This window comes from Rhopilema esculentum, chromosome 11 (assembly GCF_057945365.1).
Source record: "Rhopilema esculentum isolate cy_ngs chromosome 11, ASM5794536v1, whole genome shotgun sequence".
NCBI lineage: Eukaryota > Metazoa > Cnidaria > Scyphozoa > Rhizostomeae > Rhizostomatidae > Rhopilema > Rhopilema esculentum.
The window spans coordinates 7,608,678-7,627,882 of NC_142825.1; the positions used below are offsets into that span (position 1 = coordinate 7,608,678).

A 19,205-nucleotide genomic window follows, 5' to 3' on the forward strand; every position below is an offset into this window, starting at 1 on the left:
GCGAGTCTCTTAAAATTAGCCTCAACTAGCTCCGTCTATCAAACCCAAATGTGAATGAAAGATCAATCCTCAGTAGAGAATTAATCAGTACTATTCCAATGCATGGAACAATTTGACAAGCATGCTGCAGACTAGCTATTACAACCAACCACTGACAAATGCATTAACACACTAAATACATGCTTTAGGTCTTGCTTACATTACGGTTTTAATCTGCAAAGGCACATTGGTTTGACTAAACTGTTTCGTTAAAAAATGCCAAGAATGTAGACTCACCAGAAGGTCTTGCCAGTGGTTGTTTAAATCGTCGCATTTGTCTCTAATTTCCTCACTTGCAAAATGCTCTAAATGATTTAAGAAAAATAAGTCGAGATGAAAAAATGAAGATGACAGAAGATGAAGTGGTCTTTCCGATTACAAGGAAATCATACAGAGATAAAAGAGAACTACTTAAAATCAACATATTACGACACAGTTCCATTGCGACAATTTCGTTTTTATCTGCATTTATTACTAGCTTACTATCTTCTCGATAATTCTTTAATTCTTCCATTTTGTTATGTTGTATGAGTTTGTTTAACAAGGTGTTTAGCCTGACATGTTACACTTGGTCTATCTCCAAAGGATGTAGGCAACAACTTAATTTCTAATATCGACCCTAAATTATCAAGTGATCTATTCATTTTGAATATAGAAGCATAAGATGGTAACCTTTAAAGGCTATTGAAAGCGTAAAATTCTGGAAAGACTGAAGCAATGGAGCTCAAAAACCTTTCGAGAACAGTGTAAAGGAAATTTTATTGGGATATCCTTTACCTTCATTGACCATTTCTTGGCCATTTTGACAGACAGCTTCAATTCTTGGTTCATGACCGTTGAGCTCATTCTGAAGTAAATTTAGAAGGAAAATAGTATCAATTTTGAATAGCATATCACATAAAGGGCATTGCAGAGAGACAGTGCTGTCATAAATGGCATAAAATATACTGCCATTTCATAATAAGTCAGATAAACAGCATATCTTATCCAGGAGTTGCTGCTAACGTTCTACCAACTGGATCTTTTTGTAATGGAGTGCTGTTCTGAAAGGTTAACGAAAAATAACAAAGTCACGTTTTTAAAATTCGAGCTTCCTGACACAGCTAAACAGAGTTGGTGCCCTTTATAAGTTCTCTACTGTTATTGGCATTTTGTCGTATCTTAACGAAAACATTTAAACGTGAAAATTCGACACTTTGGGCATACACAGTCAGAAGAAGTCTAAAATGTCGAATTAAATGAGATTTTTGGCACCAATAATAAACTCCCCTTTAGACTTACCACCAAAGCATTGTGCTTTTTCAGTAAATTCTGGGCACCAATCAAGTCACGACCTGCAATTTAAAGAAAAAATACTTTGAAATTTGTGCCACTTTTACTAGATCACACGAGCAACAAAAGCTTGATAACAATTCCTTTGCACGTTATCTCCAATATTTATAGATTTAAAAACAAAAACCATAAAAATACTATAAATATTGAATAATAATCGAAGAAGGTATATTACGGTAAAGAAAATTATCCGACGCACAGTTCGAAAACTATTTTATAATAGCGGAGCATGAAACCTGTGTTAAGGGATGAGGCAACTGGCTCCTTCTCGTTAATCCACGTCTTCTCATCTTCAACGTCATGCAGAAACTTTTGAAATTTCTGCGAATCTTCGAGGATCTTAGCGCGCTTTTCCGCGGGTTCTGTGAGATTATTGTACCTTTCAGATAAGGCTTGTTCTCTAGCTTGGATTACAGGGTAATCAAAATGATCTGCGGCAACAAAGTTTTCGCATTGATTCTGGACTGCTTCGATTCGATCCTTCAAGAAGAATACAGCTAATTCAAACAACCGTAACTTCAATCACAAATCCAAGCTTACAGTTCTTTATCATAACAGCAAAAGTATTTTTCCAATATCAACCATAGGGCAATGAAGATCTGACATATAAGAATTCGCCTTGCATAAATTTGTCTTTAATTTAAAACATATAATAAGAACTATATATTTATATATCAAACAGGCTACATTTTACTGTCAAGCAAACATTCTAAAAATTAAGACATTCTAAAAGAAACTGGAGGTAAAACATTCTCGTTCCAAAGAGCAAAGAAATATACCAATTACCCTTAAAAGTTTAAAACTTAAAACGTCTCATTTTAAACTCAAAACAACAAGCAGGGATATAAACCTAGACGATTTGCCATTAATCTCATAAAATTTTAACTTTTATCTTTGTAATATTAATTTCTACTTTGAAAATACAGGTATTTTATTTAAATCATAAATTTTATTTACTGATAAACTAATCTGTACAAATGCAAAATATTATTATCATCATTATTAAAGAAATTGACATTTAAACTTTAAAAAAAGCTGGGGTTACCTTGTGTGCTTCAACATCAGCTATTAACAAACTGTGCTTCTTTTGAAGGTTTTTCACGCTTGTAAGATCCTGTTTGAAAGCAAGCAAAAAAATAAGTTATCATCAGCAAAAACTCACAATTCGAAAATTTGAAAAAAGGGGCACGTGATAAAGATAACGAACAAACATATTAATAGATGAGATTGGCAATGGTACATGTATAAACTGCTGGAGCTGGAGCTGCAAGTAAAATGATGATATAAACGCTACAAGGGGAGTGAGAAAAAACAATTAAAAATATTGGTGCGCAGCGGAGGAGTGAGCATAGTTAAGGAGCCTTTATAGTTTAACGCTCCTCCGCTACGCCAATCCCTCTACTGCACATCTAGTTGATAGTGATGTCTGAACACAAACTCGATCTAAATTTCGATTTCGAGAAATTGCAACTTACTTTGCCAAGGTCGTCAGAAGCAAGGTGGCCTTCTGTTTCTGACAGCCACAATTCTAAATCCTCACACGTTCTGTGAAAAGAAAACAATTACTTGGTCATCTAAGGATCCTAAAATTTTACCTTCGAAAACCCTAGCTCATGCTGTAAAGCCAGGAATTCAAAAAGACTTCAAAAACAAAATAATACATCTTAACTGGCATGGTGTGACAAAAAAGGAAACATCTTAGGAACGGTTTTCACCTGTTGAACTGTTGTTCTTCCTTGGCTTCCTTCAACCGTTGGCCTAAAAGAGAAAGGCACATTCAATCTCAGTCCAATGTATCCCGCTCTACAGTTGCACATTGCTTCAAAGAAATTAAAAAATACAACAGTGGAAACAGCAAAAAAACAGTTTTTCGTACAAATCTTACTAGCGTGAAAAGCTTGATTTAAATAGTGAAAACAGAAAAACGAACCTTTTTCTTGAGTTTTTTCTTTAAGAAGTGCCCAACTTTCGTTGACATCATCAATCTTAGCTTGAATATCTTCGGATTTCTCGTAGCCAGCATCGATCATTTCTTGACCTTTTGTTGCAATGGCAACGATACGGCTTTCGTTGGCTTCAAGTTCAGCCTCAAATGCCTGATGCTTCTGGATTTTCCCTTGCAGATTTGTTGGGTCCTAAGAAAATAAGTTGTGCTTTTCAATGCAAAAAGGTGACTTAAATTAAACAAGAAAATGTCTTAGTTAATAATTATTCTTAACAACGCTACAGTCAACGACTATGGTAAGATTTTTTGGTTGACGCCAAAGTTGGAAAAAAAGGTAAAGTGCTAAATTTTTAGCTAAATTCAAGATGAAGATGGATATCTTTAATTTTTTTGTGCATATATAATTGCTTCTTTTAGCGAACACCTGGTTGGATATAGAGCATCAAATTATTGCTGGAGAAATTTCAAAAGCCTGGTTTTGATAAGGTCAAGTGCTCTACCTCCAGCAAGCAGTGCCCCAAATATTCAAAGAGTTCTTGACCATATGCCAGTGATCAGGCAATTTCCTATATTCGCGTGTAAAAATACATATCCCCAGATACATGTATGCATGTAGAATGCATCATTGTTTCCAATATCCAAAAAACAAAATCTAGAGACTTAGCAAATGGAAAGAACTCATAGTAAAAGTTCCTTACCCTGTATGATTCATCAGTTGCTACTTTCAATTTCTCCGCTAACCACGTTTTCGTTTCATCGACCTCTCTTTCGAAATTCTGATACTGCGAAGATTTTCCAATCTTTGTTTTCCTTTCTGTTGATTTCTCCACAATAGCCTGGCGCTTTTGCTTCAACTAGAAGATTTTGTTCGTGATTTAAACAAGATAGGCTGTGCAATTTTGAATGGTAATGAAACAAAATATTGCTTTTTAAAGCAGGTTTAAAGACTTTTTAGAATTAGTAAATTTTTAAGCTAGAGAAAAATTTGAACAATTTTTCGCCGGAAAAAAATTTGGAAATGGCTCTGTAAATGTATATTTCTAACATCTTGCACTTACGGACGCTGATTCTAGCGTTTTATACTCGGAGGAGTGTCAGACGAAAAAAGCTTTTAGTATGTTGCAAAATGTTTGCTTTTTTCAAAGCAATCTTTAGAAAAGAATTTTACATAGTGTCTTAGAAGCTTTCAAACAAACGTTTACAGCAAATAAGCAAGCAGTTATCCTTGTTAAAATAGACTTTTTTCTATGTTAACCTTATATTCAGCTTTACGAATGTAAATTAGAAATGTGATTCTCACTCGTAGTTCCTTGCACGAGGAGACATGAACCCCATACACCGCTAGTTACTAAGAGCGCTTTCAAACCTCCTTGTGATGTGCAACCCTCTAAGCATATAATGGCCTACAACAGTTTGCTCATTTGAAATACATACAGTGTCAATTCGGCGTTGGAGCTCATCTGCAGCATAATGGTCACTGGAAAGCATTTTCGTCGCAAACTCATCGATGGCCTAAAATAATATGACGTGGATTCGAACAAAAAAGGCAATGAAAACAAAATAGCAACATTGCAGAACTGACGTTTAAAGTCTGAACAGAATCACTGTTTTGATAAACAGCATAGGAAGCATGACGTGGCCATAAACTAAAAAAACACAGACTACACGTAACGAATCCAAAGGAAACTAAAGTATAAACTTGAAGAGAGCACAAGAGTCAACTTTGTTTAAAATCCTCTCTCTTAACAAGAGTTCAAAATTCTCTCGATTTCGAACTGAGCCGATAAATTAAATGTGGAGAAGAAAAATGATTTTTTTCCCAAAACCAAACTTTTTGTGCTTAGGGCCTTCAAATAAAAGAGCTTGAGCATTGTTAAGATAAATTAATGTTGAACCTTGAGTTTTTCTTCTTGTGCAACAAAGACATTTTCAAAATCGTCATGTTTCTTTGAATGCGTTTCAACAGCCTCCACAGATTCAATCATCGGTTCTTGGCAAACGAATGTCTAAAAGACAGATGTAAAGGTGTTTCAGAAAAACAGAAATAAGCAGGTCAAAGACAATGGCTTAACTTAAAACTTCAAGGTAACTGGAAATTACAATCTAATTAAAAGGAATATTAAGAACATTGCCTAATTAGTAAGGCAAACAGTAAATACGCGATGCTTTTTTTTATGTCACAAAATTGTGGATGCACTGAACCAGTGTAAAAGGGTTTCTTTATTACCTCCTAGTGACTGTTGGGTAATTTATGTATGAAGCTATGTATGAAACAATGCAGATATCCATTCTTTAATTTTAATTTTACATTTATTCTTAATGATATCTAAGTTAAAATAGATTTGGCTCTAATGGTTGTACGTAATGGCACATTGCAATCAAACAGAGGCCCCTATTGAAATGGGGTCCTATTGACGGACAGCAAAAGAGTGCCGCCCTAAAATGCGTTACGTCACTAGGTGGTGGGTAAAAATCAAGCCACAGTACCTCTTGTTTGGCAATGACCACATCCATTTGGGAACAGTCTCTTTGGAATATCTGGAAATCCATACACTGTTCAAATTCCAGCTTTCGCTTTTCCATCAACTCCATGAGGGCCCTTTTCTCTGCATCAAGGGTTGCTAACTGTAAACAGGCAGTAGAGAAATTATTGTACATACAAGTTAACAGTCACACAAAAGATGGGTAAAATGTCGATATATAACAGGTAATTCGGGCTTTGAGTTGCAATAGCAAATAAAATGTGTTCACCTTTTCATTTATATCCTCCTTAGCATAATGGTCTTCATCCACCAACTTTGTGCCAAGCTCTACAGTGCTGTTGAAACCCCCTTCAGAGGCATCAATGTAGCCCTGAATGCGAAGATAATGGTAAAATAAAATCAATTCGAACCATTTACAACATTTCAGATTAAAGTATTAATAAAAATCAACAACAAAGCTAGATCAACTAAAACCACTTGCACCCCTTAGCACAAGCGAATCTAAAGACTTAACCCCTGACATTACTGATTATAAGAAATTTTTCTATTTTCAAATCAATACACCCACCATTTAAGATGCCCCCAAACTATCCAGTAAAAGAGATAAGGCAAACAGACTTGTCCTTCCCGGTGCCAGTTATCTTTGCCAAAAAAAAACTCCCACTCCTACTGCCTGAAAATAATAGTACTACTGACCTGGTGCTCCTGGTGTCGTTCTAACAAGGCTTTCGCTCCAGCAACGTCTTTTGCAAGCTCGTCAGATGTTACCAAAACTCGCATTTCACTTATAAACGTTACGTAATCCCTAAAAGACAAAAATGTAACAAAAACGAATGCAACAATCCAAACAAACGAAAAACCCCTCTCTATGATGAAACAAGACAATGTCTCAGTATGTTAATGGAGACATTACTACCTTTTTAGTTAGAACGTAAGACAAACTTTGTTATGGGTTGAATGTTAAGGCTTCTAGCAGGAGCATCTGTTACACACAAAGGGTGACATTAAACATCAATGACAATAATTATCATTGTGGTGCTAAAAAACGAGCTTCAAATGGCCAATCCTTAGTAATGACTTTAGGTAAAATTCTTTAGTTTTGTAACCACAAAATAAAACTGAATTATTCCATCATTTTTTAGTTTTTTAGAAATCATCAAATCATTTAGATTCTTTGAAAATGATCAATATAGCAGCATCAAAATAAATATACTTAAAAACACACATTAAGTATTCTAAGAATGAGGAGAAAAAAGATTTTGTTTTACAATTAGACATAAATCAGATTGCATGCACCAGCTACTAAATAGATCACACCGTACCTGTACTCTGCTATGAACTTTTGGTAAAGATATGAATCATTGAGACGGGATTTTCTTTCCCCTGCCTAGATAAACAAAAGCATGAATAATGTAGTTCAAAGATTGAAGAAAAGCTCAATAAACATTCAGCAAGCCTGTCTAGAGGCCCACACAAAAAACGGTGAATTGTGAGGAATAAGCTTTATCAAAGGTTTAATCAATTAACACATTTTTCAGTCATCTTTTATGACCCAAGCAAATGACATAGACGATACAAAGCCAGTATATCAGAACACAGAAAACATAAGCAAGCTGAATTACCCACATCTCAACAGAAAAATGCAACTGAAAATTAATTCCACTGTGAATATTTATGAATACTATAGGCTCTTAGTCTTTGAACAACATTAGCCCTTTGAACATCGTCTGGGCAGATAAAGAATTTTTAGAAGATGTTTGGAACAACATTTTGCGATCAATCAGCAATAATGTCTATATAACCTTTGTGATGGACATAAAATTTATAAGCAAAGCACATTTATATTGGTTATTCAATATTTCTTAGAATGCAATAAATAAAGATCAATTTGAGGGTTTGTTTTCATTTGATATTACCTTACACAAAAGTACCTTATGATAGGATCATATGGTTTTCACAAACAATACAGACGCTTTTAAAATTGTTGATTATTATTATCGCTTTCAGAGCAATTGCTGGACCACTTGCATGGGCTATTTTTTACGAAAAGACCTGGTAAGTGTGGTTTTGTCCATTCTTGGTCATCTTTTGGATTTTGATTTTAAGATAATTATAACAGAACAAAGTAGATTGAAGGATAGAAATATTTGATCTAGAAGACAAAAGAGTTTCAGGCATAATCTAGCAGGCATATTTTTAATCTTCTCTTATTACTTACCCTGGAATTGAGCTTCACCCAGTGCTCATCAAGTTCAGTTTGCTTGGCTTCAATTGGTTCTTCAAATTCTGGATGTTTCTCTTTTAATTGATCTGCATCATCGCTCAAATTATGAACCTAAACATTGAAAAACTAAAAATGTTAAGCAGCAAAGCAAGGCACACATGCTGTTAGTCACTACTACATGTGAGGTGGGAATGCGAGAAGAAGGATTCAAGGGGGAGGGTGTGAGGTGAGAGATGTGAGGGCGGTGTGAGATGGTAGTGTGTGAGGTAGAGTGTGAGCTGGGAGTGTGGATGGGGACAGGTAGTGAAAATCTAAAGAAAAAACAGCAAATTAGAAACAACCAGGTATACCATTATTTGTATTAATGTTGACAATGGCATAATCATCCAAGGTACATCTTAGCAGCCCCATAAAAGCTTCTTTATTTCCTAAAATTATTATACAAATAGTTGGTTTGGCATGCCTGTTGAAAATGGTAGCCACAATAAAACATAGACAAAACTGCTTCTTAAAATCAATCACTAAACAAAGTCTAGATATTGTACCATATTAGAAAGAGCTGCCAGATCCCTTTCCAAAACTTCATGTTTCCTTTGTAGAGTTGTGACACCAACAAGGTCCTTCCCAATATCATCTGTTGCCAGCTTTGCCTGCTTTTCTGTGATCCAGCCCATTGTTTCATCTGCTTCACGGTAAAAATGATGAATTTCATAAGCTGTGCTGAGGTCTGTCTTTCTTTTCTGTGATGAAGCTAAAAGACTTTCCCAAGCATTAATGAGCTCTTTCTGCTTTTCAAGTATTACATCTATTTCAGGATGGTTGTCTTGCTCTAGCTGAACAACAGTTTCATTAACCTCAGTAATCCGCGATTCATTGGCTGCAATTTCCTTCTGAAAATCATCAAATTTCTTCTGCAGGACCTCAACATGTTCAAGATCTCTTATATGTTCTTGCATGTTGCAAAGGTTTTCCTTTAAAGAGAGACATCAATTAGTCTGCTACCCTAGTTACTTATCATCAAATGAATTTTTATTAATTAATGCAAATTGCTTAACAAAGTCAAAAACTATTTGGTGTTAGCAAGTACAGAGAGTTTCTATTTAAAGGAGTTTTACCTGATAAAACTTTTGCAGTTTGATAAAGATAGTCTGAATCATGAAAAGACATTTTCAAAAATCTAACTCCATCTATCTTATTGTCCTCTTATGCTAACAAATTTTTATTTTTAACAAATGCTAATTAAGTTAGGCAGACCTTTTCAACAATCCAAGATATGATTTCATTGACTTCCAAGACAAAATTCACTCTCCTCTGTGTGAAAATGAGCATCCTTTGCTTTTCACCTGACTTCTGCAGTAGCAGGTTCCATAGCCTGTGAAGTTCTTCAAGTCTTGCCTTAGAAACAGAGCGAGAGTAATATTAAATAACACATAAATATACACACATGAATATGTTTCAAAAATTTTTGGCTGCTCAAAAATTATTTTAGCTTGTCAAAAAATATCAAGAATTATTTAATCCTTATAATCCAGGGAAAATGCAAAATTAAACAGGTTTTCTTCTGTCCATATCATATTTTCCTTCCGATATACACAAAATACATTCTTGATATAAATTGTATCTATCACACTCTTCAAAATTACAGAAAGTTAATTAGTTTGTCAAACATGATTTTTTTTACATATTAGGACAAAATCTATAGTCAAATAAGATTGCTTTAACATGTCAATAAAAAGTATGGATAAATGCTATTATTCTGGAGTATGAAATAAATGTCCACTTTATTCATTTTTCAGAAAAAAATATTGATGTCATTCTTATTGGAGATCGTCCTTTATCATGTCTTAACATCAAGTTTAAAAACCTGCAAGGTGTATACAACAAAGCTTGTCAAAGGATAAGGGAGTGCATCAAGAATAAAAAGTGAGAGTGAGAATAATCAAGAACTGAATATTTCTATCATCCTGTTAATAAGGTGTTTATCAAATAAGTTTCTGCATCTTGTGTATATTCCTACCATATCCAGCTTCAAGGGATGGTTTGCTATTCACATTGTTTGTTAATTTTGACAATTCTCCACCTACTAAATTTATTCCAGTCTCCATTTATTCCAGACTGTAGTGGAAACAGAAAATATCAAAGTTGATTTACCACAACATATTCAGACTGGCCATGGCCATCTTCAACCATTTTATTTCCAATTGCATCAATCCCATCCAGCATATATTTGTTAGCTTGAATTTCAGCTTCAAATGCAGCATGTTTCTGTAGCTTTACCTGAATAACAAACACAAACATTGAAATAAATGGTATCAAAATGAGGCTGTAAAGTATTTTTTCTGCAAGAGGACGAATTTGCAGATAGCAAAGGTTTGGTGAAAAATTTTGTAGGGAATTGCTATCAAAGGCTTTGCAGATATCATATATCTTTGTCTTCTTCTTGTAACAAGAAGCCAGAAGTTTAAAAGGTTGGACATACCCAGCAAAGATGATCAGAAAAACTTATATTTTGCAGAGATGCTATGGCAGACTCTAAACAATGCACAGGCGCAATGATGGATGAAAATCAATGCAATCCCTTCAAAGATCAAACTTTACTGCCTGGACTAACTTTTGGGAAACACAAAAGCATTTACCAGCGTTTAAGATATCTAAGTTTATTTGATTATAAGTTTAAATCTAAAGCATAAACTAAAAATTTCATTTTAATTCTCAATAGTTTTGCCGGTATAAGAGGAAGCATAAATATTTGAAAAAAAAATAGAGTGAGTACAATTTCTGTATTAAAAACCTGTATTGTAATATGATACCCGGTTACAAGAAACTGCTTTACTGCTGATCGATCACCTCCTCTTATGGCTTTTCACGTAAACTTATTTTGTACGACGGAAAATTACCTCTGTAACAAGCCAAAATATCTAATTCGCTAAAACAGCCGGCAATTCAGCTTCAATTTGTAATTACCATCTGCTCTCTGCTACATGCCCTTACTCAGTGGAGAGAGTACATTACAAATGGCCTAGTAAAGGCACTAAAAAAGGTAGCCGAAAGTTTGAGACGGCCTTGGTGATAGTATATTTATTTAAACGTACTTGTAAGTTAGTTGGGTCTTTGTAAGACTCTTCTGTTGCAATCTGCAATCTTTCGTTAATCCAAGCTTCCACTTCATCGGCATCTCTTTTGAATTGATAGTAGCGTTTCGCGTCTTCCAATCGCTTACGCCTCGCGATTGTAGCTGCTTTAAACTCAGAATATCTTTTAAGAACCTCTTCGCGGCGATTCTGAATATCCTCCACGGTTTCTAACATCTTGATGTCTCTGTCAGAGACAGAAATTGTAACCTCAAAATCCTCCATGTTTGGGAAATTGTTGCTGTCTCCCCTCCAGTACAATTAAGGTGTCACCACGCCCAGAACGTTTGAATTCTTTTAGAGCCATACAGAAACGCGGATTCACACGCAGTACCCGCGTCGAAACAGCTGTTCTCAACTTTGGTCTACTGATTCCAACTACTTTAACCTTCTTCGCATTGACAGGAATTAACAATTAATTGTTGGGCTTAAAAAACTTTTGGTGTGTCTAGACTTCCAGAGTCTTTCTGAGCAACAGGGGTGTCTTGAATGAGTACTCTTTCTCTCACAAAATGTTCGGACGCTTAATTTCCGGACATTTAATTTTCGGGTAATAAATTTCAGACTTATCGGGGCTACGGGGCTACGACTACGACCATTGCTCAAGATATGTTGTTCTATTGTTGTCATGAATATGTTGGCATAATTTGGGGCAAAGGGTTTCCCCATTGCGGTGCATTTGATAAAATAAAATTTACCATTTCACTCTTCTTTATAAGAGTCCGTAGATTGAAGTTCAGGCTAGTTGTTCTTAATTTTTTCGAAAATCTGAGGCTGAATTGTTCTTAATTTGTTCTTAAATTTATAGGGTATAAGCAGTGCGATTGCTAGCTTTTCGCTCTAGGGAGGTGTCCAGGCATCATTTGCCAACAAAGTGCGTAAGAAAACCCTCTTTTGCCGTCATGTTCAAATATTCACCGAAGAAGCATCCCAAGTTGGCAAAAAACTCCTTGTTTTTGAGATGAAACATTGTTGAAAGTTACACTTTACGGTAGCTCAGCCTCAGCTTGTTCTTAATTTGTTCTCAACTTTTGACTAATTTTGAAGTTCTTGTTCTTATAAAATTGTTCTTATAAAAAGAGAGTGTAAAAGTAATATAATTATGTTTGAGAGTGAAAATCACCTGTTGTATTTTATATGCAGCAGGATAGTTTCCCCATAATGATTTTTGATGGCATTGAGGGAAGCTTTGATACCCTCATCTTGTGAAATGCTATATTGTGTGTATATCGAAAGTGTGTTGTAAAAAATGAGCGCATGGTCTTTGAATCCAGGATGGAGGGTTGTCTTACTCATTAAAAACTTTCTCTTGCTCGTCTCCCCAAGGTTAGGCAAACACATCGGTGAACTTGTGGACACATTCAGCAAGGACCTAAGCGGCACAACTTACCTTAAAAGGTATTTTAGTGTTACGGGAACTGAGGGCCAGTTCCCGACACTTCCAACTTTTGCCAGGGCAAAATTTTTTCTGCAGGGTAAAAATGCGGCCACCCCCACCCCCTCCCTGACTAGAAATATGAAGTGACGCCCTTTACACTACTCCATTTTGCATAGGCATACCGAAGTTGACATTCAATTAATGTATGATGCATCTGACACAACTGTGATTGTGAGAGAATATTCTTCAATTTTTTAGAGCTGTTAGACCTGTACTCATTTTGCATTTGATATGTTGAAATTGTTTGTCACAACAGGGGCGTCATGGCGAATGAATTCTAGAGGGGCCACAGAGCCAGCGCTACGAATTTGAAAGTGGGGGCCAAAGCTAGAAAAGTAGGGGGCCAGGGCTAGAAAAAGTAAGGGGCCAAGGCTTCTTACCCCTTTACTGCAGCTTTAAAACTATTTGCTTCACAAAAAAGTGAGGGGGCATAGCAACCCCGGCCCCCCTGTGGCGCGGGTCCTGGGCCAGAAATAAAAAATTTCCGACAAATTTGTTTTGATTCGATTAAATCAAATGGAAGTGGGTCATGTAATGTACGGGGTACTCTGGGTAAGGCGCAGTTCATTTCCCCGTTCTTCATCCTTTGAATCTCTTAGGCTCTGACACCCAGCGTAGATAGGAGGAGGCCGGGGCAGCAGAAATACTTATAACTTTTGCCGTAGCTGTAAAGATATCTAAAATGCACTTTCATGTCTCTATTCGTGATACCTCACAACGCTATAAAACGGTGGATTAGGAAAAGGATACGCGGCAGCAGTGGCGCAGAGAGGGGGGCAGGGGGGCAATTTGCCCCAGGGCCTCGGCCTGAAAGAAGCCCCCAAATTATTCTGAAAATTTTTTTAAAATGTCTTCTTTAGAAAAACTGAAAATGCATTTAAAGATATATTTGTTAATATCAAAAATGATGGCAGTAATTTCATTGAGTCTGTACACTGAGTCTTGTTTGAATTTAAGGCCTATCAGCTTTATTTATTGAGTCTGGGGCCCCGAGAAAAGCTGAATAAACCTTAGATCACATATTTTACGGATTCATCTTTTAAGCTGAGTTTCCCTGAGTTTCCCAAAATCGTACTTATTGGGGGAAGGGAGCCCTGATAAAAATTAGGTAACCCATATAATCTTGTTTTAATCTATGGCCCGTTCAAGTGAGTTATGTTTGCATTCAGACTCGTTGCATAAAGCTATACTATATATTTGGGGCCCCTTCCAGCAAACTAGCATGAATAAAGAACCGCTTACGTTCAACAATGACTCAAGACAGACTATCAAGCCTTGTGACTCTTTCGATCGAGCACGAACTAGCAAGACAAATTGATTACGACAATATCATTGATCAATTGGAAACTGAAAAACCAAACGTGCGCAAACGTTTGGAAATAATGGGCGTTTCCCATTTCATAAAGGGCGTGGTCTCGAAAAATTTTTGTATCCGACTCTAGGGCCCCAACCGGGACTTTGCTCCAGGGCCCAGGCCGCCTCTCGGCGGCCCTGCGCAGCAGAAAAGGTAGAAAGTTTTTAATTTTAGTGCCTCAAGTTGGCCGGAAATTGCACTCTTTGGAGCAAATTTAGAAAATAAAATCTCATTTTTGAAAAGAATATCCACTGGCAGAAAGCTACTTGACGGTATTGATCGATTTCCTTGTTCTCGTTTTCAAAGGACCATAAAAAGCATAACTAGATGGATTTTCTTGAGATTGGGACAAAATCTGGTGATAGGCACAAAATTGGGGCTGGGCCGGTCTTCAATATAAACAAGATGCAGTTGATGTCAACACTGTCACGCAGGACTGTAGATACTTAAAGCTTATCATTGGGGACACACGAAGAAACAAAGAGTTCCAAATTAAGTTTGGTTTTGGTAACCCCATCCCCCCTCCCACGAATCAATGTTGGATTAGTAGTTCTATCCTTTGTGCTTCAAAAACCTGCAGACATTACATTTTGTTTCGAAGTCTCGACTACTTTTGTCCTGGGATTGTAGATGGATAGTTACTAGAAAGGCGTACTTTCTGATCCCTTAGCCAAAAGGAAGAAGGGGGTGGCTTAGTCTTTCTTCTTGAGCTGTCATCATTTGAATCGTCTTGAATCGTCTCTACTCAGAACATCTCTATTTACCCTCGTCAGTGCAGACTCTTGCTTTAGAGAGTTTAAGGCACATGTCTAAACCTTGAGGGAGTCCAAAAACTACTTTCCTAGAAATCGAATTCTGACCATTCATAGAGCAGATCTGTTGTCTTTATGATTCAAATCAACCTTCAGTTTTTATTGCTGTATTTCTTTACCAATATTTTGAGATGGACCGTGTCAAAAGCCTTTTTATTATCTTAGAATAAAGTGACATTGACGTAGCTGCAATCTGTTTCGTATCAGAAGTCTTTGCTGCATTTAGCAATAAAATGTTGTTTGATTTAAGAAATTTAAATACCCGATTATATACTTATATGTCTCTCAAGCATCCTTGAAAATACAGATATAACAGAGATGGGCCTATAATTATAAATATTCGTTTTTTTACCAGATAAATAAATAGGAGTGACTTTTGCCAATTTCCAAATGCTTGGGAAAACGCCATTCAAAAGTGATGGGCTATATTCGGCATAAGGGGCATAGCAATTAATTTACAGGTGTCCTTTACGAAAGTTTCTATAACTTTATCAATGCATTCCCGTTCTTGAACTGATTTATAGCCTTTGCTATACCGCATTTCCTCTGATGAACGCCGCCCTCTATTGAACGCTGCACCTTCAGCCAACCATTTGGAAAAAACGCCGCCCTCTATGCAACGCCGCATCTTGAAAAGCGGCATTCATTAGAAAACACACCAAACACGAAGTAACAAATCATTTATACGCTTACTATTTGAAAGCTTTGAAAGTTTTTAGGTCCTAGAGACGAGGACTCTGACGGAGACAGGGATATTGACATTCCTTGACATTTCCATAACGTGAACACATCTTTTGTGAATTTTAGAAAATTGTTCACACAGTTACATTATTACATGTTTTGGGGAAATGAAAACATTGTTTTAAATCTGTTTTTATCTTTTTCATTGCACTTTTCTTGTCATTTTTCATTTGACAAACTTTTTCATTTTGTATTGAACGCAGCATCCAAAATTTTAGTTAATAATAAACGCCGTGGCGTTCGTTAGAGAAAATACGGTATGTGCATTGTCTACTGTTTTGAGCAACAATTCATTATTTACTGGTGTGATGTTCTGTAAGAAATATTGCCTGGTATCTCTTTAATGTATTTTGCTAGTTTTGGCCTTGCTAGCAAAAGTGGGGATCCAAAGTTTCAGAGGTATCACTTTTCTTATTTAACTGTAACAAGAAAGTAGGTTATGCTTGGACTTTGTCTGTTCCAAAAGTAAATTGATACAGACTACTTGTGACAAGAAGTAGAAATTGCCAGCGCAAGCTTGGGCTGGGTGAAATAGATTTTTAAATATATTCTTATTTCCCTTTACTGTGTACATCAGTATTACACATTTTCTTTGGTCTGGTCAATATTTGTGTTTTGATGACACTGCCACAAAAAGCTTGCTGGACAGTGATACCAGCCTCCTGCGTTTCTGATGTCGCGGTTATTTATTGGAACTGCAACATGCTCTGACTTTTTATGTGCTTACAGAAAACATTTTTCATCCCAGCATGCTTTAATAAGATTAATAGAGGAGTGGAAAACTAGCCTAATAGCTAAGAAATACACTACAGCCCAATCCAAAGCCTTTGACATAAATCTACTAATTGGGAAACTAGTTGCTTATGGAGTCGGTATAAATCCACTAAAACTTTTACAGAGTTATCCCACTGACAGAAAACAAATGGTGAAAATCAGTGGAGATTTTAGTTCATGGGGGCCACTTAATCATGGAGTGCCTCAGGGCTCAATACTTAGACCATTGCTCTTTAACCTCTTTATAAATGACATATTTCTCTTCATTCAGGAGGGCTCTCTATGTAACTTTGCAGATGATAATACGATTTCCATTTCTGCTATAAATCCTGATGAACTCCATAGATTAGTACAGCATAACACCAATAAATGCAATAATGACAATCATATTACAGAATTTTCTATCAATGATGGCTTCAAAATAAATATAAGTAGCGAAGTAATTTTAATTGGAATTCAAATCGATGAACAAATTTTGACTCGCATAGTGATAAAGTCTGCAAAAAGCTGCCATCCATCAAAAGACTAGCTCGATTCATGGGTAGCAATGAAAGAGTGGTGATTGTTAATTCATTTATTAATTGTCACTTAAATTACTGCTCCCTCATCTGGATATTCTGTAGTAATGCAAGCCAAAAGAAGCTCGAGAAAGTAAACCAGAGGGCCCTACAATTCAGGCACCACGCAGCCATTGGGCTAGCAGGGGCTAAAGCCCATTCACATTTTTGCAATAACAGGTTAGACAATTTTTAGAAGTTTACTCCAGCGCAACTTTCAAAAAGTTCACTTTAACGGATCCTAGGAAGTAGCAGTTCTTCTTGACTGTGGGAACCCTTTATTGTTCATTTGGCGTCTTATCTTGTTAATCTATTTCATAGTTATTATCATCCCCTCTAAATAAATGGGAAGAAGCAAGTATTTTCTAAAACAGGCGTTTCAAGCGTTCGAAAGGGTGTGGCCTCACAAAATTTTCGGTCACACCCTTCTCAGCCCATCCACTTTTAGACTGGTGCGCGGTGCCTGCTACAATTAGCCTTCTCAGAATACACTTCATCGTACATTAACAACAAAAATTTTCGTCAGATAAATTTTCGGCGGATAAACTTCGTCGAAAAACATTTCGGACAACTTTTCAGAATTTCGTGGTGACAAGAAAGCGCCCTTTTTCAAATATATTTTGTGCCACGGGGGGGGGGGGCACCTATCCCTCTTGCCTCCCTCTCGCTACTCAACTAAGAACTATTTTTATTGAACAATGAAGTTAGTTCAAGAGCCAACAATGATGATGATGATGATGTCAACGGTAAATATCGAAAAGTTGTAAATGAGGAAAAGGACGTAGTTGACATTAAAATAAAAAGGATACATCAATTCCATTCCTAACCTCATGTAAGAGTTTTTCTATGCGAATTTTCAAAAATCTTAAATGCAAAAATTTCATCGTGACCAAATTTCGTAAAGATATTTGTCCGAAATGTGTGTAGTTAATGCATTCCAAACTTCTAGTCAAGGCTAAATCTCCCAGGGGGGCATTCAGCACATAGACATACAGGGGTCAGTCCGATATTTTGGGTCAAGTGCTCACCCAAAGTGATATTTTTGGGTTAAATATTTATCAGAAATGATATTTTTGGGTCCTACAAAAACAATAGATACAATTGTGATATTCCCAAGTATCAAGTTTAGAAACACTGATATTTTTGAGGTTTTGTGAGATTTCCATATCTGAATCAATGTATTGTTAACCGGCTGAGATTTTTTTACCCATTGCAAGTCACGTGGCCATACTCTTTGGAAGTTACATTGCTACAGCCATTTCATACTATCTCTTCTGAAATTACAATTTGTGATATTTTTGGGTAAAATATAAAAGTAGCATTTATATATTTTTGCGTCCTTTGAAAATGAGCTGATATTTTTACGGCCTGTAGAAATTCTTTGACCCTTTGACCGACCACTCGTTTGTCAATGTCCTGAATGCTTCCCAGGGCTAAACCTACTACAATTCATATTAACTCCATCCGGCTGCTAGCACTATCAGTTTCCGAAACTCCGCACAACTTGAATCCAGCCTTAATGAAAGACTACTTTCTCCAAAAGGCTATAAATTTCGAAAAATTGATACTCCATCTGTTCCAAAGGTCAAACTACGAGTCGTGGTATAAAAGCAATTCGGTTTTGGGATCTAAAGTCAATTCAAAGCTCTTGTAAAAGATTCGTATTTCGAAAATCAATGCGCCTGTAACGCTTACAGTCAATAACGTCTATCATCCTATCATTACATTGCTTCATGTTCTGTTGAAGCCAAACCAGAAACTTCCAAAAACAACTTTTTAGACGAGTCTGTGCGATGTCTGTTTTATGTAGGCCAGAAGAAGTGTCCAAACAAAAGATGAGGTGCTTCATGGATGAAGTTGTCAAAAATCAAGAGAAAAACAATACCAGGTTTTTACTAAGATACTATTCACAACATTCATGGGTCCTAGAATAGACTTACCTTCTTAATCCAATAGTGACATTCAAAAAACTTATATATGGTGTCACATGGTACATAGATATACCTGGATTGAAAGCAACAGATTTCAGATGTGCGTGGCCCAAACAGATGGTAGACAAGCTAAAGATAAATCCCATTTAATTTTATGACAAGCTGACCAATATCTCTGTTTTCAAAAAAATCTTGTGCACTCTCTTAAATTTAAGTCATCTAGCACAACAACAGCAAAAAAGCTAGTGTACAAGGTATTCTGCCTCTCATTCGTAAAGAAATTTTCTCTGCATGCCTCCACTTTTGGAAGTAAAGGCTCCAACAAGACAACAGACATTAGGGTTTAAATGTTGTGAAGCTTGGGTAAATTTTGAAACTTGTGAACAGATTAATGCAACAATAACTACAAAACTGTCAAAGTTCATTATAAGTTCAGAAATGTCA

The 19,205-nt window shown here is 36.3% G+C and overlaps 1 protein-coding gene across 1 annotated transcript in view; it reads right to left on the reverse strand.

Annotated features, from left to right (window-relative positions):
- The window catches only part of LOC135693527 (spectrin alpha chain, non-erythrocytic 1), a 32,720-nt gene extending 21,286 nt beyond the window's left edge, over nt 1-11,434 (reverse strand). Inside the window, exons 1-20 of the mRNA XM_089111367.1 lie at nt 11,116-11,434; nt 10,175-10,300; nt 9,278-9,418; nt 8,569-8,994; nt 8,018-8,134; nt 7,122-7,186; nt 6,496-6,604; nt 6,068-6,169; nt 5,804-5,941; nt 5,212-5,322; nt 4,751-4,828; nt 4,015-4,170; nt 3,302-3,506; nt 3,087-3,129; nt 2,847-2,916; nt 2,417-2,485; nt 1,608-1,851; nt 1,321-1,373; nt 817-886; nt 277-344 (exon numbers count right to left, since the gene is read on the reverse strand). Coding sequence (XP_088967493.1) covers nt 277-344; nt 817-886; nt 1,321-1,373; nt 1,608-1,851; nt 2,417-2,485; nt 2,847-2,916; nt 3,087-3,129; nt 3,302-3,506; nt 4,015-4,170; nt 4,751-4,828; nt 5,212-5,322; nt 5,804-5,941; nt 6,068-6,169; nt 6,496-6,604; nt 7,122-7,186; nt 8,018-8,134; nt 8,569-8,994; nt 9,278-9,418; nt 10,175-10,300; nt 11,116-11,379 — 2,655 coding nt within the window. The 5' untranslated portion in view covers nt 11,380-11,434. The remainder of the gene's footprint in view (nt 1-276; nt 345-816; nt 887-1,320; nt 1,374-1,607; nt 1,852-2,416; nt 2,486-2,846; nt 2,917-3,086; nt 3,130-3,301; nt 3,507-4,014; nt 4,171-4,750; nt 4,829-5,211; nt 5,323-5,803; nt 5,942-6,067; nt 6,170-6,495; nt 6,605-7,121; nt 7,187-8,017; nt 8,135-8,568; nt 8,995-9,277; nt 9,419-10,174; nt 10,301-11,115) is intronic.
- Nucleotides 11,435-19,205: the final 7,771 nt, after the last annotated feature.